General features: G+C 37.8%; 1 protein-coding gene and 1 long non-coding RNA gene across 2 annotated transcripts in view; one reads left to right on the top strand and one right to left on the bottom strand.

Moving 5' to 3' along the window:
* The window catches only part of LOC128640102 (uncharacterized), a 75,574-nt gene that overhangs the window by 17,274 nt on the left and 32,629 nt on the right, over positions 1 to 25,671 (top strand). The window lies entirely within an intron of this gene.
* LOC128640101 (calcium homeostasis modulator protein 1-like) lies at positions 431 to 11,828 on the bottom strand. The gene is made up of 2 exons (XM_053692445.1): positions 10,995 to 11,828; positions 431 to 2,241 (listed from the first exon to the last, which is right to left on the bottom strand). The coding sequence occupies exons 1-2, from the start codon at positions 11,541 to 11,543 to the stop codon at positions 1,777 to 1,779; spliced, it is 1,014 nt and encodes a 337-aa protein (XP_053548420.1). The 5' UTR covers positions 11,544 to 11,828; the 3' UTR covers positions 431 to 1,776.

Below are 25,671 nucleotides of genomic sequence, written 5' to 3'. Positions count from 1 at the left end.
ATCCTTGGAACTCTCCTTCTCACTGTGGCAAATAGATGTGGCAATAAAAAGCAACCAAGTTAAATCAGTCTCGCCATTCTATTCTGAGGTGAAAAGAAAATATTACTATTGTTTGGTGAGGAAAAGATGGCACATTATGATACATATTTGCAGGGTGTGAATGTCTAGTTACACTAATCAGGATTTCTGTTGAAGTCGGTGTGGCGTTTAGGCATTTCCAAACAACATATGCGCCATTTGCAAGGCTGTACAAGTGATGTTACTCGCCTACTAATTCATGCCTTGTTTTCGGTGCAATTACTTTTCTCAAAGATCTAATTTGTGCGTTTTTATTGAGGCGAGTTGTGTGAACTTTACTTTGATTCATTTTGGGCTTAATCCCAGCATTAGTCTAGAGTGTTTGAAGCAATTATCACAGAACACAGAAGCATTTTCATTCAAATAAATATTATTGTAGTCTCTCAAAACTCACATATAACATATACAATGTACAGTGGCAGTCTTACATATACATTATACAGTGCAAAACAAAATTACATTTGTGAATATGTACATATGTTTTGGTAAAGTTATAAAAACAAGTTGAAATTGAGTCTGGTTGAAAGGCATTAGGATTAAAATATAAAAGTCTCTACAAAAAAACACTATATTTTTATGGACAAAATGTAGTTACCATTTCCTTTTTTTTTGCTGGATAAATTAAAATGATTTATGCTTTTTTTTATTCTCACATCTCTGAATTTACCCTTCTTCCTACTGATATTTCTCTTTGGTTTGGTCACCATTTCTGGCTTGCACTTCACATCATTCTGGGGCAACAGTTACTGTATATGATTGTTCTTTTGAGTTTACGTGTGATATATTCTACGTGATACTTCTGTATAAACTTCAGTTGCAGTACTCTAGTTTTCTAGCAGGTAGTTTGGATCTAATATGCTTGGATATGTGTTGTACAAAGTAACACAATATATCCTTCTACACAATCTTATTCTGTTTTTTGTATATTAGTTTTCATATTACAGTTTTGTGTCGCAAATTAATATACACATATATACTGTTGAAGGCAAAAGATGTCCCATTATATTTGTTTTATTTAATGTACTTTTAATTAGGATGGAAGAACATGGCATACTTCTTTGGGGTGCATTACTAAAGGTATGAAAAATAATCTTCAATATCTGAGATGATCTCAGCAGGGGCATACTGAGACCAATCAGGGCCCTGGGCAAAATTTATGCAAATGAACATGGTAGTCTTCCTGCCATGCCCCCACCAGGCCCCCCAAACTCCAGGGCCAGGACCCCCAACATCAAGGGCCAGAGACAGTACCCCCAACCTCCAGGTCCATATCCCACACTCCATGGCCCTCACAGCTACAGACCCCCAACAGCACAGCCCCTACTCTAGGGCCCCCGGAGCAAAAAACCCCACATCATGGCACAAGGCCCCCCATTAAACCTACACTTAATTGCTTAGTTACTGATAGGACAGCTGTCAGCCCCAGCTTAAGCAGCACACCAGGAGCCATGGAGATGCCATTTGTGCCCCCCCCCAATAGGCTGGGCCCTTGGTCCAGGTCCTATTTGCCCAGCTGATCAGTCCACCCCTGGATCTCAAGGCAGGCCATAATATGACTTTAAGTGCATCATGGGTAAATTGCAAAATGGTAGCATTTTGCTTGTTAATGTAAATATTATTTGTTGTTCATGTTGGTACTCTTGGCTTCCTGTTAGCTTCCGCTTTGAATATTTAGAAGATTCTATCCTTTTCCAATTATTAAACTTTACTATAATAAGCTATTACTTCCTTCTTAGAACCGTTAAGGTTATTAAACTGATGATTTTCTTTAATGCATCCGTTCCCATTATGGATCTCACGCTTACTCAAGTTGAGAGGTGGTTTACATTTGTGCCAGTTTTTTAGTAACTTATTCATTGTCCCCTGGTCTGTGATACCCAACAGCTTCTCTTTTTCTTCTTGCTCTGTCGTCTTTGCCTCGGTGAAAATCGCAGGTCCCAAGCCCATATCTCTGTTTATTGTCTCAAAGAATTGCTGGATGCACACCTTGGCGAAGCTCTTTGCATGCTCTGTGCAGGTCTCATCAAAAAGCTTGCGCTCAATGTCAATGTAATGGGACCAGTATTTGCTTTTCAAGAAAGCTGCTTGGGTAAAACAAGGTCGGATGGCTCGAACAAGAAACGCCAGGAAGGTCATAATTAAAATGAAGGTCCAGCCTAGTGCCTGAATGGTAAAAAAAAAAAAAAAACGTATTATTGGCATGTCGACTTTTAATTATTGTTTAGCCTAATGTACACATAAGGTTTCAATCAATGAATACAGAGTTTTGCTTCATGTTACATACTAACTTGATTTACATTTGCCCAGCGGCATTACCAGCATAATGGTTGACCCCTATGTACCCCCAACTATGATCATACCTCATTGTTTTTACCATCGCTCTACCAGATCCCCCTTTTCCCCTGGCCCTGCCAGTGACACACCACCTCTCCCGCAATACACCTGACCCCAATCATGGCATGCCAATCCAACCTCCTTTGTCGCCACCTGGCCAAAAATAACCAATGTTCCCCCATTTGTCACATCTGGAGATGCCACTGCATATACTTGTTTAAAAATTTCAAAAATATATTTGTTGAAAGACAAGAGAGAAGCAAAATGTTAGACAAGGCTACAGGAAAAATGGCTGCTCCAATATATATGAAATTTGAGAGGGTGATGGATTTTATGGGTAATATATATATAAATATATATATATATATATATATATATATATATATATATATATACAGTATATATATTTGGGTTGAAAAATTATGCTATAATTTTGTGTGTGTGTGTATGTGCGTGTGTATGTGTATGTGTGTGTGTGTATATGTGTGTGTGTGTGTATATGTGTGTGTGTGTGTGTGTATGTGTAAAGAAAGCTCATGTTAATGCATTTGTGTATTGGTAGTTTTTAGACGCAGCACTATACTGGTTTTCTAACAACTGATTGTTTTTTTGTTATAAACTATCCAAATCATCACAACATTAATGTTCAATTGATTTTCAAATGTTTTATCAAACTGGAAAGAACTTTTCAGGCTTTTTGCATTTTAATTTTTTTGTAAGAATATTATTTTATCTCACTTTTAGTTCTGTTACTTTTCATTTAGCAATTGTGAGTTGTACAATTTTGCAGTGCAAAAGGAATGTTTTAAAATAATTTAACACTGCCATTTAGGGATATAACACTTTTTAAAACCTTTGTTCTGTTTTAACCAATCAATATATAGGGGCCGAATTATCAAGCTGTAAATGAAGCTTGATGCCCCTGATTCCGCGCGAGCCTTCAGGCTCGCCGGAAACAGTAGTTATAAAGCAGCGGTCTAAAGACCGTTGCTTCATTACTTGTCTGCCTGCTCTGAGGCTGTGGACATCAATCCGCCCGATCCTATACGATTGGGCTGATTGACACTCCCTGCTAGCGGCTGATTGGCCACAAATCTGCAGAGGGCTGCATTGCACAAGCAGTTCACAAAAGCTGCTTGTGCAATGATAAATACTGTCGGCATTTATCGAAGTGCGGCGGACATGATACGCTACATTGTATCATGTCCATTCACACATTAATAAATATACCCCATAGACTACTAAAGACACGTGCACACTCCTGAGCTATTATGAGCCTACCTAGTTTTACTCTACAATAAAAGATACCAAGAGAACAAAGCAAATTTGATAACAGAAGAAAATGGGAAAGTTGTTGTAAAATTGCATGCTCTAAAACAATATTTAGATGTGTTTTACAATGAAGTCAGGAAAAATAAAAATGAATTACTATTGCAATTTGTACTTGGAGATGAAATGTTACATTTAATGTTAAGTCCTTTTAACCGAGTAAACACTAGAACTACAGTGTCCTAAAATTAATGAGAAAACTATTTACTATTTATGAATACTTTTATTATTAAAATTAAAAATGTTCTTATTTTTACTTCCTATTTTTCCTTGCTGGAGACAATGGGGCCCATTTATCAAGCTGCGGATAGAGCTTGAGGGCCGTGTTTCTGGACCGCTGCTCCATAACCGCTGCATCATAACCCTGTCCGCCTGCTCTGAGCAGGCAGACACACATCGCCGAAACTCTGCACACACCCCCTGCTGGCAGCCGATCGGCCACAAATCTGCAGGGGGCGGCGTTGCACCAGCAGCTCACAAGAGCTGCTGGTGCACTGCTGAATACGAAGAGCTTATTGCTCTCCGCATTCAGCGAGGTCTGGCGGACCTGATCCGCACTGTCGGATCAGGTCCGCCAGACCTTTGATAAATATCCCCCAATGACTGGAAACACTGCCTTGCAAATGTATGGCTGTTTACACTTTTGACTATTGTGGGTGCTTAAATTATGATTGGCGTAGTTAGCGCCCATCTACCACCACCAGTAAATGTTAAAATTGATACAGGGAAATACAGGCAGCAATGGAATATGCATAGAGGAAATTTAAGTTACAAACATTTCTATTTATCTCTATTTATATAAATCAGAGATGGCCAGTTAGTGGCCCAAGGGCTACAAGTGGCACTTAGCACTAGTTTTTGTAGCCTTAACAATTGTGCTGTAGGTTATGTGGCCTAAGGCAAAAGTAGAACTAACTCATACATTTATATTTGGTTAGGACGGGGGTTATCACTGATGCAAATCATTGATCAGGCTCTTATTTGTTTGAACATACCTTCCAACTTCCCATAGCTTCATCCCAGAACTGGGGGTGGAGTATTGGAAACCTGGAGTAGGGCTTTCTGGGGGTGTGGCTGTGAGGCCTAGGGATGGAGTCAGGGTGACCAGAGGGAATGGTCTAGTGGTCCCAGGACGGTAGCAATCTGGGGGGGGGGGGGGTGAGTATTTATTTTGAAAGGGAGGAGAAAGTGCAGCAGCAGGGGGACAGAACTCCCAAACCAGAACCATTCTGCACTGCTGGTTTTGTTTGTGAATAGATAGATGGATAGATAGATGATAGATAGATAAATAGATAGATAGATAGATAGATAGATAGATAGTATTAGTGGGCATCTTTGTTTACTTTGCATAATTTAAAAGGACATTACATTTCAAAATTAAATTCCCCATAAAAGGGTCTATTCTAATCTTGATGATGGTGTTTATCAGCTTATGCGGTTTTCAACATTGCAGCAATCACAATGGAAAAATATTGGATTGGATATAGGAAAAGTCACCCATATGATTTATGGACCGGATTGACTTCGAAAATCAAAATCTACTGAATTCAACAGCCACATTTTTCCAAAATGAACAGATAATTTCAGAAAGATTGAAATCAAACCCAAAACGTTTAATTATGCAAAAAAAAAAAACTTTTACAGCACACTCCTTTATTTGTTTTGCTTGCCTTTCCTGTAATTTATCTCTGAACATTGTAGTGCTTTCACTCTGCCCAGAGAGGCAGGAGAACATCTTATGAAATACAAAATCTTGACACTCCTGCATACTGCACAGTGGCCTCAGTAAAGTAAGATGAACAGCAAATAAAATGTTTATTTATTCATAATGAAACAACTATGCAGTATATTTTCATTATTTATTTTGCCCCTTTTCTTGTAATTTAGCCCTGAAAATGTAGCAGTTTCTTATAGATGAACTTGGAATATTCCTGCTGACTTCTAAAGGCTAACCTTACTTTGGGGGCAGATTACGTGGAGCGCTAAATATCGCTTTCGCGAAAGTGATATTTGCGCTCCACTGAGTAATACCAGGACATGCTAATGTGCGCTGGTATTACAAGTTAAGCGCAATGCACGAGTGCTGGGAAGCATTGCGCTCATGAGAGCGCTCTTTCATAGGCTCCAATGGGAGCCTCATTCTTATTCAGTGAGAACGGCATGAGAACTAGCACAGCAAAGGGGGTAACTCGCGCAGCGATGGCAGCAAATTGTAAATATATATGTATATAAGCATGTACATATATATTTACAGGGAACACACAGTTCCCATAGACCGCTATGTTAAGGCACTTTTCAGTGCCATTTTTTTCTCTAACACCCCAAACCCGCCAATATTTAACCCCTCATAACTGCTTTTTGCAGTTATTTTATTAAAAAATAAAGATGCTACTATCTTACACCGAGATTATGAGTTTGGCGTTAGCCTTAAAAAGCAGGGTTGAGAGGTCCCAACGCTGCTATTTACCTAACGCTGGTATTATGAGTCTGGCAGGTACAGGCTCACCGCTCACTTTTCTTCCGCGACTCGAGGCTACCGCAAATCCCCTTACGTCAATTGCGTATCCTATCTTTTTAATGGGATTTGCTTAACGCTGGTATTACGAGTCTTGGAAGAAGTGAGCGGTAGACCCTCTCCTGTCAAGACTTCGACCGCATTTAAAAAAGAAAAATACAATACCCCCCAACATTAAAACCCACCACCCACATGCCGCTTGGATGAAGCCTTCTGCCGTCTGGAGGACCTCTTCTGCCCCGATCGGATGAAGACTTCTGCCGTATGGAGGACCATTTGTGCCCGGCTGGGTGAAGACGGCTCAAGGTAGGGATATCTTCAGGGGGTTAGTGTTAAGTTTTTTAAGGGGGGATTGGGTGGGTTTTAGAGTAGGGGTGTGTGGGTGGTGTGTTTTAATGTTGGGGGGTATTGTATTTTTCTTTTACAGGTAAAAGAGCTGATTACTTTGGGGCAATGCCCCTCAAAAGGCCCTTTTAAGGGCGATTTGTAATTTAGTATAGGGTAGGGAAATTTTATTATTTTGGGGGGCTTTTTTATTTTATTAGGGGGATTAGATTAGGTGTAATTAGTTTAAAATTCTTGTAATTCTTTTTTTATTTTCTGTAATTTAGTGTTTTTTTTTCCGTAATTTAGTTTATTGAATTTAATTGTAATTAATTGTAGGTAGTTTAGGTAATTTATTTAATGATAGTGTAGTGTTAGGTGTAATTGTAACTTAGGTTAGGATTTATTTTACAGGTAATTTTGTACTTATTTTAGCTAGTTAGTTATTAAATAGTTAATAACTATTTAATAACTATTCTACCTAGTTAAAATAAATACAAAGTTGCCTGTAAAATAAATATAAATCCTAAGCTAGCTACAATGTAACTATTAGTTATATTGTAGCTATCTTAGGGTTTATTTTATAGGTAAGTATTTAGTTTTAAATAGGATTAATTTATTTAATTATGTTAAATGTATTTCGTTTAATTTAAATTATATTTAAGTTAGGGGGGGTTAGGGTTAGGTTTAGACTTAGGTTTAGGGGTTAATAACTTTAATATAGTAGCGGCGACGTTGGGGGTGGCAGATTAGGGGTTAATAAATGTAAGTAGGTGTCGGCGATGTTAGGGACGGCAGATTAGGGGCTAATAAAATGTAACTAGTGTTTGCGAGGTGGGAGTGCAGCGGTTTAGGGGTTAATACATTTATTAAAGTGGCGGCAATGTCCGGTCGGCAGATTAGGAGTTAATAATTGTAGGTAGGTGGCGGCGACGTTGGGGGCGGCAGATTAGGGGTTTATAAGTATAATGTAAGTGGCGGCGATGTTGGAGGCAGCAGATTAGGGGTTCATAGCTATAATGTAGGTGGCGGCGGTGTCCGGAGCGGTAGATTAGGGGTTAATAATATAATGTAGTTGTCAGCGATAGCGGGGGCAGCAGATTAGGGGTTAATAAGTGTAAGATTAGGGGTGTTTAGACTCTGGGTTCATGTTAGGGTGTAAGGTGTAGACATAACTTTTATTTCCCCATAGGAAATAATGGGGCTGCGTTAGGAGCTGGACGCTGCTTTTTTGCAGGTGTTAGGTTTTTTTCCAGCCAGCTCAGCCCCATTGTTTCCTATGGGGAAATTGTGCATGAGCACGTTTAGCCAGCTTACCGCTACTGTAAGCAACGCTGGTATTGAGGTAAGATGTGGAGCAAAATTTTGCTCTACGCTCACCTTTTTGCGGCTAACGCCAGGTTTAAAAGAACCTGTAATACCAGCTTTGGCTTGAGGTAGCGTTAGAAAAAAAAGCCTCGTTAGCAACGTACCCCTGTTAACGCCAAACTCGTAATCTCGCCATTAATTTTTTAAATAAGGAACATTAAACTTTATTTTGGGGGCATTTGGTGGATATTTATAAAATTAACCAGAGATCTTATCTCTGGTTCATTTTATAAGCGCTAATTGCTACCACAAGCTTGCGGTTACAATAACAAGCCACTTGTAATGGCTGATTAATTATCGCACGTCTGCAAACAGGCAAATTTGTTATCTTTTTTCTAAAGACCAAATTGGCTTCTATAAATAAGGCAAATGGTAGGTAGAATTTGGTTATTAAAAACTAACTGCAGTAACAAGGATGTTCATTTGTTTTAAAAACATCAAGACTTGGTTAATATGTTATTTTATAGCGACACAACAAACATGTCTTACAATTACAAGGTGTTTACTGTCTCTTTAAATTTAATTCAGAGCATAGTTATATATGCATATAAATAAATATATGCACACTTTTATGGTTTTAATATGTGTTAGAGTTTTGTGTGTGGAAATGAATATGTGCATATTTATGTTATTACATAGACATGTATCTGTATGGGTGTGTGTGTATGACACATTTTTTCTGACATTATTAAGTAAGAATATTTGTCTACCCTTTTTTTTGTTATAGAAAATTTTAGTGACACCTAATAAATTATACTACTCCCCTTTTTCTTTAGATTTACTTTATTCTGACCCACAGTTTAATCCTAATACTAAATTGAGTTATATCTGTACACTATGGGCTAGATTTATTAACGCCCTACGGCTACAAGTTCTCACAAGAACTTGCTCGCCGTCATTTATCAAGCAGCGGTCACCAGACCGCTGCTTCCTTAGCCTCTTCGCCACCTCTAATGTGGTGAAATTCAATCTCCTCGGTCTAGTCAGACCGAGGAGATTGACAGCTCCTGCCTGCGCGTGATTGGCTGTGCGCGGGCAGGGGGCGGGATTGCACGCGAGCGCAAAATTGCGCTTGTGTGCAATGCCGAATACCTGCGGGTATTTTCGCCCCGCCACAGATGAGCTGAGGCGTACAGGGGCGCGTATACGCGCCCCTGTACACCTCAGCTTTAATAAATCTAGCCCTATGGGCTCCATGTACGAAGCAGCGAAAGCTGCTCCGGAGCCTTTGCGGGGCAGGTTCACATATGCGAGCCTGCTTCCCGCAATGTAAGAAGCAGCGGTAATTAGGTGGCGAAGCAAAATCACAGAGAGCACGCTTGCTCTTGGTGATTGACAGCCCCTTCAGTCGCGTGATTGGAAGGGGCGGGCATTACACACTCCGATGAGTGTGTAATGATACATACGGGCAAGCGGATCAACAGATCCGCTGCCCGTGTGTAGCGGAGGCGGGCGAACAGCTTCGCGAGTTAAGAAGCTGTCTGCCCGCCGTTTAGTACATGGCGCCCTATATGCACTAGCTTCCCATCAAACTATAAATTGCATCACTTCACTATTCAATATAACAGATTTATTTCTGGCTAAACATAATCATTATGCACATAAGTAGAGTTCTATGCAATTTGGAGCCATCAACATAATTAATTAAAAGTTTCTAGCTTCATTATAAAGTTCATATGTCAGTTGAAATGCCCAGGAAATCAAATTGCATGTCAATATTAAAGGGACAAAAAGGTCAAATTTTAAATGTGTGTGGCGGTATTTCAATTTTAAATAGAAGAATTTTTGCAATATACTTCCATAAACAAAAATGCTTCTAGTAAAATGTATTATTGTTTCAGTGGCATACGCACATATGCTACGTGTGACCAGAGCATCAAGCTACAAACACCATGCCTGCTCAGAGAGCTGGCGGCCGTGTGTATTATGTCAGTGAAGACTTAAAGGGACAGTAAAGTCAAAATTAAACTTTCGTGATTCAAATAGGGCATGCAGTTTTAAACAACTTTCCACTTTGCTTTTATCATCAAATTTGCTTTGTTCTCTTGGTATTCATTTATGAAGGCTAAACCTAAGTGGGCTCAAATGCTAATTTCTAAGCCCTTGCAGGCCGCCTCTTATCTCAGTGCATTTTATTAGCTTTTCACAGCTAGACAGTGCTAGTTCATGTGTGAAATATAGATAAGATTGTGCTCAATCCCATGGAGTTATGCGTGAGTCAGCACTAATTGGCTGAAATGCAGGTTTGTAAAAATCATTGAGATAAGGGGCAGTGTGCAAGGTATTCACAGCGGTAAAATGTATATTAATATAACACTGTTGGTTATGCAAAATTGGGGAATGGGTAATGAAGGGGATATCTATCTTTCTAAACCATAACAATTTTCAAGTAGACTGTCCCTTTAATTTGTGTCATGCAAGACACTTCTGCTTTAATGCTGGTGCACGGGAGACTCACTGCATATGTACATGTTTTGCTGATAAATAGTAACTTTTACTAGAATATTTTTTTTGCTAATATAAGTTTTGCAAAATGTTTCTATTTAAAATTAAAATGCACCCATGCAAATTTAATTTTTAACCATTCTATCCCTGTAATTTGCAGTATTACACAAAAATATTTTGTTTTTAGGCATGACCTTACGTTATTTCAAAATTATGCAAAGAGAATATTTATCCATGAGTTGGTTTATATCAAATCAATTTTTATATATTTAAATAAGAACATACAATGATTATACGGACTTCAATGAAACAGAAAAATGTAAAAGAAAGCAAAGTGTAGCTTCACATTTCCCAATAAAATGAATATTACAACTATAATCATATAAAAAAAGCAAATGTATTGACATTTTGTACACAATTATTCTTAAAATAACAACATCTATTCAATATCCTGTTGTAAAATACATTATGCGGACATCATTTCCTTTATTAGTATACAAGCAAATGTGGCAGAAAGAGTTTTTCATCAGTTTGTGATTTTGATCTACAGAAAGATGCAATATTGTGTAGAATATCTATTATTTTTCAAATTCTTTCCTACCTGAGAGATGCATCGTATATACCGTGCCGCCACTTCCTGTTCAATAATATCATGTCCATCATAGATATCCTTGCAAGGTATCCTGGCTAAAATTCTTTTAATTTCCTTCTCAGATAAGTTTACATCTGTCAAGTTACCAAGTTTATCTAAAGGTACAGAGGTGCAAAAAGCACAAATAAAACATTCACCGTGCAGTAATGTCACTGATACCCACACAGCTGGGGCAATAAATGCTCTTTGGGTCATTGAACACAACATATAGCGTAAGACTGCAGGGTCTTTTTGCCTCATACCTATTGGCCTCTTCCATTCTTCTGCTAACATAGACACATTATTGTTCATTACAAAACCTAAAAGGAACAGTACTATAGGTGGAACAAATAGTACGCCCATGCCGTATGACATATTGTAGTTTGGAAGGCACGGACAATTGAACTTAAAAGCTGTATAAAGATGGGCACTTGCAAGTGCCATAATACCACATATTCCATTTGTAAAAGATTCCTGGTTCGACTGGAGGAACTGGAAAATCATACGAAATTTATCCATTTTTTTTTCTGTCTTCTTTTCACAACAAAAAATAAAGTCTTAGTGGCAATGCGGACTACGAGAAAAGAAACCCCAACTCTAAATATTTGACAACATTCCTTCTCTTGAAATATAATTACACTGTTGTTGTTAAGAGATCTTCTTTTTCAAGTTTAAGTCATACTCTCCGTTTTCTCTGCATATTCCCCTTAGGCACAGATTATTCTATATTTAAAGTTTTAGTTCTCATGTATAATTTAGTTTAAAAAAAAGTCTTAAGATCACTCTTCATTTAATTATTTTGTCTGTTCTATCCTTGTATTTCTGATATATGATTGTGAAGCTGTTTGCTAATGATTCAATAATTTGTTCACACCCACAGGAACCACACAATGGCCCTAACTTGACCCAGAGAATACCTATGCAAAAATATGGCTATCAATTCAGAACACTCAGTATCCAGCAAACAGAATGTTGTTTAATAGCTGGAATAATGAATTCTTATTAGGATAATTCTTTAAAAACAAATTACAAAACTCGAATATATCCTCATTTAGAACTATTGAACAAACCTATCAACTGTGTAAGCTTGTACTTAAAGGGACACTGTACCAAAATGTTTTCTTTCATGATTCAGATAAAGCATTCAATTTTAAGCAACTTTCTAATTTACTCCTATTATCAAATTTTCTTCATTCTCTTGGTATCTTTATTTGAATGCAAGAATGTAAGTTTAGATGCCGGCCCATTTTTGGTGAACAACATGGGTTGTCCTTGCTGATTGGTGGATAAATTCATCCACCAATAAAAAAGTGCTGTCCAGAGTACTAAAACCAAAAAAAGCTTAGATGCCTTCTTTTTCAAATAATGATAGCAAGAGAACAAAGAAAAATTGATAATAGGAGTAAATTAGAAAGTTGCTTAAAATTGCATGCTCTTTCTGAATTACAAAAGAAAAAATTTGGGTTCAGTGTCCCTTTAAACATAATATTTCTTACTCCTTATTAATTTCTTTTAAAGAAAACCAAGACAAAAATTATTGTATACAATTGACTTCAAAAGCATGATGGTGTCTAATTTCCATGAAATTCCATTAAATAGACAATAAAGTCAAAATCAAACATTCATGGTTTAGATAGAGCATGCAATTTTAAACAACTTTCCAATTTATTTCTGGTAACAAGTTGGCTTTGTTCTCTTGGTATTCTTTGTTGAAAAGTAACTCTAGGTAATCTAATAGGAGTTTAGGAGTGTGCACATGTTTTTAGCCTCCTGTGAAAGCAGTGTTTGCAACTATGTCTAACATTACTTTAAACATTGTTGCAAGAACGCTAAAGACACGTGCACGCTCCTGAGCTCACCTAGGATTATTCTTTAACAAAGAATCCCTAAACAACTAAGCAGAATTTATAATAAAAGTTAATTGGAAAGTTGTTTAAAATGTCAAGATCTATCCAATCCATTTACTTTTAATTTTGACTTTACCATCCCTTTAAAGGAACAGTAAAGTAAAAAATAATCTTAAATGGTTTCTCATAATAGAGTGCCTGGCTGTATTAATCAGCATGCATTACCAGCAGATATTCATTAGAAAAGCTTCTGACATCTAAAATGTGTTAATGTAACTGAAGGTTGAAGAAATCTGAGTGTCAGAACACTGATAATATATTACGAAAGAAGCCAGTTTGCATAGACAAATGCAACTATAATTTGACTACTGCCACTGTTATTGTTAAATCTCTAGTCGCATACCATGGCACGGGCATTTAATTGCTTAAAGCAATACTAAACCCAAATTTTTTATTTCATGATTTAGATAGAGCATGCAATTTTAAGCAACTTTCTAATTTACTCCTATTATCAATTTTTTCTTCATTCTCTTGCTATCTTTATTTGAAAAAGTAGGAATAAAAGCTTTGAAGATGGCCCATTTTAGGTTAAGAACCTGAGTTGCTCTTGCTGATTGGATGGCTAAATGTAGCAAGCAAGCCCTATCTAGGGTACTGAACCAAAAATAGGCCGGCTCTAAAGCCTTCATTCCTGCTTTTTCAAATAAAGATACCACGAGAACGAAGAAAAATTGATAAGAGGGGTAAATTAGAAAGTTGCTTAAATGTGCATGCTCCAGCTGAATCATGAAATAAAAAAATTGGGTTTACTATCCCTTTCAAGGACATAAACAGGAAATGGGCACCCCAATAGTGTAATATCTTCAGACTTCAAAAATGGTTAAGTGACAAAGAAACATACTCACAGATTCATACGCACCCAGATAGTGCTGATTGTGCAGGCTGAACTGTTAGAAGCCACCCAGCTGGCTTAAACCACCCGAGAGATCCCTGGTGTAGCTAGTTTTCACAACTGCTAGTATCTGAGAAGGATATATAGCCCAAACCAGATACTTCAGGATGATTGATGGTACTCCTTCTTCTGAAACAAACTCAGATCGGCAAATAAAGTGTAATAAAAATACTTTAATTAAAATTTGCTAAAAGCATAAAATTGTACTTAGCTCTCACAATGAATTTCTCAGATTTACCATTTCGTCAGGTGAGTAATACGCTATTGCTGATCTGCATTTAAAGAGACAGTCAACATCAGAATTTTTGTTGTTTTAAAAGATAGATAATCCCTTAATTACCTATTCCCCAGTTTTGCATATACAACACAGTTATAATAATTCACGTTTTACCTCTGTAATTACCTTGTATCTAAACCTCTGCAGACTTCCCCCTTATTTCAGTTCTTTTGACAGACTTGCACTTTAGCCAATCAGTGCTCACTCCTCGGTAAATTCACGTGCATGAGCTCAATGTTATCTATATTAAACACTTGAACTAACACCCTCTAGTGGTGAAAAACTGTCAAAATGCGGCCTTCAAGGCTTAAGAAATTAGCATATGAACCTCCTAAATTTAGCTTTCAACTAAGAATACCAAAAGAACAAAGCAAAATTAGTGATAAAAATAAATTGCAGAGTTGTTTAAAATTACATACCCTATTTGAATCATGAAAGTTTATTTTGGACTTGACTGTCCCTTTAAATACCCCTCTTCAGCGTCCCCTTGATCACACTGCGCATGCATTAATGATGTCATTATATGATTACCAATCAAAGTATTAACAGCTAGAGGTAGCCAATTCACGCCTACGCTGTGTCATCATGAAAAGTTACAATCAGAGGGATGGTACATAATTGATCACATTGTGCATGCGTGAACCTTGTCCTTGATTTACACCAAACAAAGCAATACGCTAATGCCGATTTCCATTTGTATAACCCTTTTACAGTGTTCCCTTAATCATGCTTGGATGATCCATATGATGTCATTACATGACCACCAATCGCAGTGTTGGAAATCAGGGATATCCCATTCACGCCTATGCCCTGTCATTATAAGAATATCCAATCGAAAGTGTGATGAACAACTTATCACGTGGCGTATGTGTGGGCGTACTATGTGGCGTCATTATTTGAACTCATTTAGCAGTTCGAAATAGCTCATTCATGCTTATGCCTTGTCATCACAAAAATATATATACAATCAAAGGTTTAATATTTTAAAAAACAATAACTTTATATATGTAGGTGTGATCAATATACAAAAACGAATGTGCCTAAATTAACAAAATTATACCATAATAAATTCTGACATTCCAATGAATATACTATGCATGTGCGAGCATCCTATCAGGAGTTAATCTTACATAACCAATTAATGTCTATGCATATACGGGGTATATACATAGTCTATCTAGACATGTAGTTTGTCAGCATGAGGGCAAGAAGGAGTCAATTAGTATCACTCCTATAGAATGGATTCCTATATACTGGGGGTCATTTGCAACAACGACAAACTTATTGGGTTTGGAAATTACGAGCTTTGGTTCCGTTTGGTCTTAATGAGAATGTTGATATGGTGGCTTTCAATCATTGAGACGACACGGACTTTAGGTCTCCATATAGTTTAGCTTGAACCTCATTTATAGACATATTTGCAAATTCTCATATGGTCAATAGGGTCTTTGGGTTGATGACACATCTAACATACACTGCATCATTGAGTGATCATAGACTTGTTCAGTACTACATGTCAATGTGGATAATCAGTTTAGTTTTATTTGTAGACTGATATTTGTTTATTTTAGATACACATTTGTTCATTTTAGATACATATCCAATAGTCACATGTATTGTAGCCTTTTTGTTGCCTAGAGACCGTATTGCACAGGGTACTGTGTTATCATTGTCATGCATATCTTTATTTATTTTTATTTTTTTTAAAACATTTTTTATTGAGGTTATGGAGATAGTACAACATGTGAGAAATACCATAAGATATAGATTCAGGGGGGCGGAGCCGGCCGTCGAGAGTAATGGCCGCGCACTAGTGTGAGCTCCGGGAGCCGATGCCCATATCTTCATGAGGCGCAAAGCAGAATACCAGTAGCAGCCTTGTAGCCACTCGTAAACCGGTGGGGACCAGATACCGGACAAAATTAGGCGACACTAAAGACTCAGAAGACATAAATGCGCTGACTTCAATAGCGCTCAGCAATAGGGCCTAATCAACAGCGGCCATCTTTCTCCACACGGCTGTAAATTTTCAACTGCGCATGAGGCTAAAGCAGCAGTGGCAAGGGGTAATACCCGATTAAGGACTTTACCAGACAAAAAAACTGGCCAAAGGTAATTACGGCAGTTGCCGATGGGGGTTTAAAAAAAACAAAAAATCAGCACAAATGAAACTTCTGGGGACTCTTTGAAAAAAGCATATGACGAGGTACTATAACACGAGGGGCTAAGAGCTAGAAATCTTCACTAACCCAATTCACCTGCAGCCACATAGTGATGACACAATTAAGTGTCAACTGGTAGATCACACTAACTAGGTTACCTACAGAGATGTAACGGACGCTTCTTAACCTGATCACAGCCCACTCTGTGGGGGAGATTCTATAGTACCCACCAGCACTAGATGCTGAAAAGACCCTAAATAAAATACCCTTTACTCATCTACAGATTTATTGAAATTTTAATAAACCAACAAGCACCTATTAAAGAGGAATAGAGATGTCACCAAAGAGAGCATCAAAAGTAGGCAAAGACATTAAAAAACCTGCTGCTGCACACAGCTCGGTGAGCTCCTTTTTTAAAATGCCAGACACCCAACATTCTAGTTTGACAGCAGAACCATCACAACAACCCACAGGATCTGCATCAAGCAGTGAAGATAGCGACACAGACACTCCAGTTCAGCTTTCTAAAGCGTTCCTGGCCACCATACCTTCTAAGAATGACCTTGACAATATTGTGGTAAAAGTCAGAGAGTGTATCAAAGAGGAGATGGCCAGCTTGAGAAAAGATATCACAGAAGTGGGAAATCGGGTTGAAACGCTAGAGGAAGATGTAGAATTTAACCAATCTGAGATATCCACATTGCAAAATACCACACAGACACACGACTTATTAATTATGCAGCTACAGGACAAACTGGAGGACCTGGAGAACAGGGAACGCCGCCAGAATCTACGTGTTAGAGGGATTCCAGAATCTGTCTTACCAAACACCATCCCTGAGTTCCTGAAAGGCCTTTTTGTGTTGCTACTAGGCTCCACAACCGAGGTGGACATGGAAATAGATAGAGCTCACAGAGCGCTCAGGCCTAAACCGGCAGATCAAGCACCACCACGCGATGTGGTCCTTAGACTTAAAAGCTATCAAACGAAAGAAGAAATACTTAAAGCGGCTAGACAGATTAAGGACATAACCTTCCAAAATTTCCATCTGCAGATATTTGCGGACCTAGCCCCCCGCACTTTACAGAGACGCAGGGAATTCCAACCGCTAACATCTATGCTCAGAGCCAAAGCTATTCCGTATAGGTGGGGGTTCCCCTGCTTTCTCAACGTTTCCTATAAAGGAGTAAAACACATCTGCAAAACACCAGAGGAAATCCCAGAAGTATGTGCAACTATGGGGCTGGACCCCCCACCCTCTGTGGCAACCGGGGGTAACCCTGAATACACCGGACCAACGAACCCCACAAGACCATTGAAACCGCCTTGGCAAAAACAAAGACCCAGGAAGACTGGGAAGATGCAGGAGGTTCTAAATTCAGATAACACCTGAAGATCCAACTCTACAACTGGGTGAGGTAGATTCACACTTTTTGCAGAGGTAGACCAAGATAAACATTTGGCCCTCTCTTTTTCCTTATAGTCAGAAATGTTTAAGTTCCAAAAATGGTTTACTTGTTAAAGATCTAAAGAGAAAGAACTTATTGACTGCTACACCACATAAGACTATCTAGTTCTCTAAATGTTCATTAATATAAAATGGGATAGGCTATTCTTTCCCTATTGAGTGACATTTTATGTCATTTTACTTGTTTTTGTTTAGGTTTATATTGTTGTTTTGTTGTTTGTTTGTTGTTTCTTCCCACAGGATACAGAGACACGCTAAACTGCTTTACATGAGGTTTATCCACACCATAACATTAACGAGAACACCTCTTTATCAACATGATAGGATCAGAGTTACAAAGTTCCCTACTACATCTCCCCATAGGTCAGCCCTGGGTATTCGCTGAACTATGACAAGCAGAAAACAGGTTAGATTCATGTCACAGAATGTTAGAGGGTTTAACAATCCCCACAAGAGGCGGGTGGCTTTTGCTGACATTACACATAGGCAAATTGATATATTATTTCTACAAGAAACCCACTACTTGAAAGAACAGGAACCTAAATTCTTCACAACCCTATATCCCACCCATTATCATAGCAGCCATCCAGATAAAAAAATCTCAGGGGTCAGTATCTTAATACACAAGTCATTACCATTTCATATGCAGCAAGTGGAAAGGGACAATGAAGGGAGATATGTGGCCATACTGGGGCCTAGATTTAGAGTTCGGCGGTAGCCGTCAAAACCAGCGTTAGAGGCTCCTAACGCGGGTTTTTTACGCACTCCGGTATTTAGAGTTTATTTACCGCGACTCAAAATACACCTAACGCTCAACTTTCTACCGCCACCTCAGACCCAGTAGTAAACATATACCGCACAAAAAAACATCCACGAATCACAAAACAAATATTACACAAAGTACACTTACACTCATACAAACACAACACTATCTTTATTTTTCGTATTTTTTATTTTTTCTTTAAAATACAAAGGATTAAAGTTGCGAGATCTCGGGTGTTTGAAAAAAATCCACACAAATCCATTTTCCCATTGACTTACATGGACATACGGGAAAAGACCCTCATATACCTACATCTAACGAATAACATTATCACAAACATACACTCATCGATGCATACAAACAATATACACCACATTACATACACAAAATATTTATTTATTACAAAAAGAACACGATTTAGCGACTTTTTCACACAAGCTCATGACGTCACTCACTTTACGAGGAAAACCAGTCTTAGAAAAAAAAATATAGAAATCTTTGGAGCCTCCATTGACTTCTATTGGGAAGACGTGCTCGTGCACGCGAAACCCTCATTTCCCTAACGCACGCAAATAGCGTAGACTGAAAAACTCCAAATACCAGCGCTAGAAAATACATGATTTCATGCGTTAGACCCAGCTATGATAAATAGATAAAGAAATGACTATTTCCCTATGGTGGACTTATGTTTTTTAATATTAAATATTCACCACACCATAAATATTTTTAACACTTTTAGATTACATCAACTACAAATCCCCATCACTAGTAACACATTATTATTTCAATAAAATTACATTTACAATTAAAATAAAAATCAATACACATTTCTGGATTCACAAACACTACACAATGGGAAACATCTCTCATTTACCTTTATTATTGCATTTCTGTTATTCAACTCATATGCTTGCAGCAACTGCATATCTACATAGGCTTAACACATGATCACTCATGGATGCACATACATTACTTTTAACATTCACTCATACATGTGCATTCAAATGATGGGGGAAAAACACATTACATTCTCTCTAGGAATCACAAAACACAACATATGGATTTTACTGTACTTTTAACATCATGATTCCATCACCAGAAACCATTAGGAATTACGTACAACAAGAACATCATTACACCAGATTACAGATGTCACTTTATGGGAAGGAACAACAATGCCAGACCGCTATATAGAAGTCAGCATATGTGGGACACAATCACAATATATACGTACATGTACATAACACGCATCACCCATCACGCAACCACAAAGCACACATTTAGATTTTATTCAGCACACAATAACAATGTAGCACAATACAACAACACAATGAGGATTTCACAACTACATAGGCAGGTTAATAATATCATGACGTCATTAGAAGATTCAACCATACACATCACAGATTCACCACTGTACCGCCCCTTTAGGAACTTTAACACTCAATACTACAATACAACATATACGTAAAACACACTTTTGAACAGCATTATTATGGAGATTTCAATGGGACAATTCAGAAATATTGTCAGATCGCACATCAATTATATATATAATACTACAGATGACAGCCGGAAGTTATTCAGTATTCGTGCAATTTTTATGGGACGCATACAATATCGTCAGATCGAAAATCAATTATATATATAATACTACAGATGACAGCCGGAAGTTATTCAGTATTAGTGCGATTTGAAAGGGACGCGTACAATATTCACATCTCGGCAATCACTTATATATACAATACTACAGATGACAGCCGGAAGTTATTCAGTATTAGTGCGATTTGAAAGGGACGCATACAATATTGACTGCTCGGAAATCACTTATATATACAATACTACAGATGACAGCCGGAAGTTATTCAGTATTAGTGCGATTTGAAAGGGACGCATACAATATTGACTGCTCGGAAATCACTTATATATACAATACTACAGATGGCAGACGGGAATTTCGGAATTATTATTGCGATTTGAAAGGGACGCGTACAATATTGACAGCTCGGCAATCACTTATATATACAATACTACAGATGACAGCCGGAAGTTATTCAGTATTAGTGCGATTTGAAAGGGACGCATACAATATTGACTGCTCGGAAATCACTTATATATATACAATACTACAGATGACAGCCGGAAGTTCTTCAGTATTATTGCGATTTTACAGGGACGCATACAATATTGACATCTCAGCAATCACTTATATATACACAATACTACAGATGGCAGACGGGAAGTTATTCAGTATTAGTGCGATTTGAAAGGGACGCATACAATATTGACATCTCGGCAATCACTTATATATACAATACTACAGATGGCAGACGGGAATTTCGGAATTATTATTGCGATTTGAAAGGGACGCGTACAATATTGACAGCTCGGCAATCACTTATATATACAATACTACAGATGACAGACGGGAAGTTCTGAATTATTATTGCGATTTGAAAGGGACGCATACAATATTGACAGCTCTGAAATCACTTATATATACAATACTACAGATGTTACTTTATCATTTACAAACAATATTGCAGCAACATTGATCGATCACATTCGATGCACATTATACACAACTATGCACTTTCATTCATGTTAGCCTGGACGTGTGCTTGTTACTATAACATCGCGTTTAGGAAATATTGATTACGCATATGATCAAACATTACAAACATGCACTGTATGTGTGATATTTGACACTTTCACATTGAGAATCATTGTTTGAAACTAACATTTCAGCAAACAACAAATAAACGCCCACTGTCAAAGCATTCGCGCCGCTCACATACAAACAGGTGAATACAATCAGCAATCATTACAAACTCACTACCATTGGACTAATTGTACTATAAATCCCCCAAACAACATGGCCAATGCATCACTTGTGATCCACATCAGATCAAGTGCTTACCTTGTTACGCTGTTTTGAAAGATGGATGACGATGACATGGTAGACGCTGCTGGTGGTGCTATTGGCGAACTAGCTGTTGGTCGAATCAGGCAGCCTCGGCGGCTCAGACCGAGACGAAGGGGTCGTCTGGTTCGAGGTCCTCGTGTCTACAGGGTGAGACCCACCTTGGAAAACATGAGTGACTTTGAGGTTTTTGATAAGTATCGGCTCGATCGCGAACAGCTCATTGGCCTTTACGATCTTCTTAAACCTCATTTGGAGCCACGTATACAAATAAGGACTGCTGTTCCCCCCATGAGTAAGATGCTAAGCTGTCTATACGTCCTGGCCTCCGGGAGTTTTCAATCCGGAGAACTGTACATGCATGGCCTGTCTCAAGGTACATTCTCTGGGGTGTTTGATAACTTTCTGAACGCCATGGTACGTATCAGTAAGCAATACATAGGATTCCCACAGAATGATGGTGATTGGAGGCGCCTGAAGCGGGAATTCTTTGATATTGCTCAATTGCCCAATGTCTTGGGAGCCATTGATTGTACCCACATTGCGCTGCGTGCTCCAATTGATGACTTGCCCTTCAGAAATCGCAAACATTTTCATAGCCTCAACGTGCAGTATGTTTGTGACGCACGGATGAGGATTATGCATGTGTATGCGAATTTTGGAGGTGCTTGTCATGATGCCCGCATCCTCTCTCTGTCGTCCCTGTGGAGACAGTTTGAGGAAAGACAAATGCCCCCTGGTTATCTCGTTGGTGAGTATTAGTGCACAACATGGTTAATTATTTTGACAATTGCCCCTGTATTTTTTAACTGTTAGCGTCATGTTCAGCTATAGGATTAAATTTAACCATTTGTTATTTACCGACGCTAATGTCTATTTTTATTGAAATGCAGATATGTAGCATGTCTTACCTTAAGTGTTCAGATAGAGAATGCAATGTAAACATGTAGTTAGCATTTTACACAAGGTTTGGTTTAGGAGAAATACGCATATGTAGCATGTCTTAGATGAAATGGCAAGATATTATCTCATGCAATTTAACCCTGTCATTGTCTTTTTCTGCTAATGTCTAGTTTTATTGAAATGCAGATATGTAGCATGTCTTACCTTAAGTGTTCATATAGAGAATGCAATGTAAACATGTAGTTAGCATTTTACACAAGGTTTGGTTTAGGAGAAATACGCATATGTAGCATGTCTTAGATGAAATAGCAAGATATTATCTCATGCAATTTAACCCTGTCATTGTCTATTTCTGCTAATGTCTAGTTTTATTGAAATGCAGATATGTAGCATGTCTTACCTTAAGTGTTCATATAGAGAATGCAATGTAAACATGTAGTTAGCATTTTACACAAGGTTTGGTTTAGGAGAAATACGCATATGTAGCATGTCTTAGATGAAATAGCAAGATATTATCTCATGCAATTTAACCCTGTCATTGTCTATTTCTGCTAATGTCTAGTTTTATTGAAATGCAGATATGTAGCATGTCTTACCTTAAGTGTTCATATAGAGAATGCAATGTAAACATGTAGTTAGCATTTTACACAAGGTTTGGTTTAGGAGAAATACGCATATGTAGCATGTCTTAGATGAAATAGCAAGATATTATCTCATGCAATTTAACCCTGTCATTGTCTATTTCTGCTAATGTCTAGTTTTATTGAAATGCAGATATGTAGCATGTCTTACCTTAAGTGTTCATATAGAGAATGCAATGTAAACATGTAGTTAGCATTTTACACAAGGTTTGGTTTAGGAGAAATACGCATATGTAGCATGTCTTAGATGAAATAGCAAGATATTATCTCATGCAATTTAACCCTGTCATTGTCTATTTCTGCTAATGTCTAGTTTTATTGAAATGCAGATATGTAGCATGTCTTACCTTAAGTGTTCATATAGAGAATGCAATGTAAACATGTAGTTAGCATTTTACACAAGGTTTGGTTTAGGAGAAATACGCATATGTAGCATGTCTTAGATGAAATGGCTAGATACAGATTTATATATAATTTTTATTAATTTTTTTATGTTTCTGACAACTTTTAATATGGATTATGGTTTTTAAAAAATATATTTATACAACAATATACTAGTTTAAGTATTCTGTTTGAATTATGTTCTGTTCTAAATTTATAGGTGATTCTGGGTACATGAGCCGGCCTTGGCTCATTACCCCCTTGCGTAGCCCAACTGATGTGTCTGAGGAGCGCTACAATAGGGCTCATAAGAGAACCAGGGCGGTGGTTGAAAGGATGTTCGGGCTCCTGAAGATGAGATTCAGGTGCCTGGACCGTTCTGGAGGAGCACTCCAGTACAACCCAAAGAAGGTGGCTAAGATCGTTGTAGCCTGTAGCGTCCTGCATAATATTGCACAGCGGGCTGGGATGCTGCAGGCCGTCCCGGTGGACAGAGACCTCCTCAGAGATGAGGAGGATGATCCTGTTCTAGAGGGGGAATTCCAGGACGAGGGACTTGATGTCAGAGCAGACGTCATCAACCGCCACTTTAGACGGTAAATAATAGAAGTTACACTGGAGTATTTTCAATAGATGTGAACTCTAGGGAAATGACAAGTAGAGAATTGTGCAAACATGTTAGTATTGATCAAATGTTAGAATAATATTTATTTCTCATAATATAGGTGATGCTCTGGGCATTGGGTCCTATAGCGAGTCTTTGCCACCTGGTTTTTATAGAGGACATCAGATGGTAAGTAGAAATGTATGGACTGTTGCTGGCATGATTTGTACACAAATACATAATATGGCATACATTTTTAAAAATATAACTTTGTTTACACATTACTTATGTACATAATCAGAAAGGGATACTCTAGAATGACTATGGTTCAATGTCACACAGAGGTTTGTTCTGCTCAATATGACTCATCTTCACACTTGATAGAAAATAACACAGGTTCATACACAGGCTTAGTAAGCTAGTGATAGATATTTATTATGAAATGGGGGGTGGGAGAGGGGTACAGAACTGATTCACACACTTGTATGAAATCTTTATATATAATTTCTTACATTAGGGAGATGACTTAATATAAAGACTGAAAGGGAACAATTTGAAGCCTGACAGTGAAGATTTCCAAGACTGACAGTGGGGAAAAAGCCAAGATTGAAATTGAAGTATACCAATGGGATCATGTCTGGCATATTTAAATTCTGCTGACCTTGAAAACCATACAAAGACATGTTCACATGGTAAGTGCAAACTATTTGATAGAATAAGGCTGTGGAGACATCCTATTGGAGACACTTAGATGATTTTCTATTTTGTAGATGGTATTTCCCAGTCCTCTATTTAATGAACTGATGAATAAGACACCTATTGAAGATCAACTGTTTACCCCTGAATTGACATTCAAAGACCATGCATTGTCCAGGTTGGTGTACCAATGCATGCTAGTGAAGACTGTAGAATATTAGTAGCTTACATACATTAGTCATATTTAGTTCTTAATTAGATATTTAGGGATCACAATCAGACACTTAGATGATTTTCCTTTTTAGATGGTATTTCCCAGTCCTCTATTTAATGAACTGATGAATAAGACACCTATTGAAGATCAACTGTTTACCCCTGAATTGACATTCAAAGACCATGCATTGTCCAGGTTGGTGTACCAATGCATGCTAGTGAAGACTGTAGAATATTAGTAGCTTACATACATTAGTCATATTTAGTTCTTAATTAGATATTTAGGGATCACAATCAGACACTTAGATGATTTTCATTTTTAGATGGTATTTCCCAGTCCTCTATTTAATGAACTGATGAATAAGACACCTATTGAAGATCAACTGTTTACCCCTGAATTGACATTCAAAGACCATGCATTGTCCAGGTTGGTGTACCAATGCATGCTAGTGAAGACTGTAGAATATTAGTAGCTTACATACATTAGTCATATTTAGTTCTTAATTAGATATTTAGGGATCACAATCAGACACTTAGATGATTTTCCTTTTTAGATGGTATTTCCCAGTCCTCTATTTAATGAACTGATGAATAAGACACCTATTGAAGATCAACTGTTTACCCCTGAATTGACATTCAAAGACCATGCATTGTCCAGGTTGGTGTACCAATGCATGCTAGTGAAGACTGTAGAATATTAGTAGCTTACATACATTAGTCATATTTAGTTCTTAATTAGATATTTAGGGATCACAATCAGACACTTAGATGATTTTCCTTTTTAGATGGTATTTCCCAGTCCTCTATTTAATGAACT

Source organism: Bombina bombina, chromosome 9 (genome assembly GCF_027579735.1).
Source record: "Bombina bombina isolate aBomBom1 chromosome 9, aBomBom1.pri, whole genome shotgun sequence".
In the NCBI taxonomy this organism is placed as follows: Eukaryota; Metazoa; Chordata; class Amphibia; order Anura; family Bombinatoridae; genus Bombina; species Bombina bombina.
This window is presented reverse-complemented; position numbering and strand designations above follow the sequence as displayed.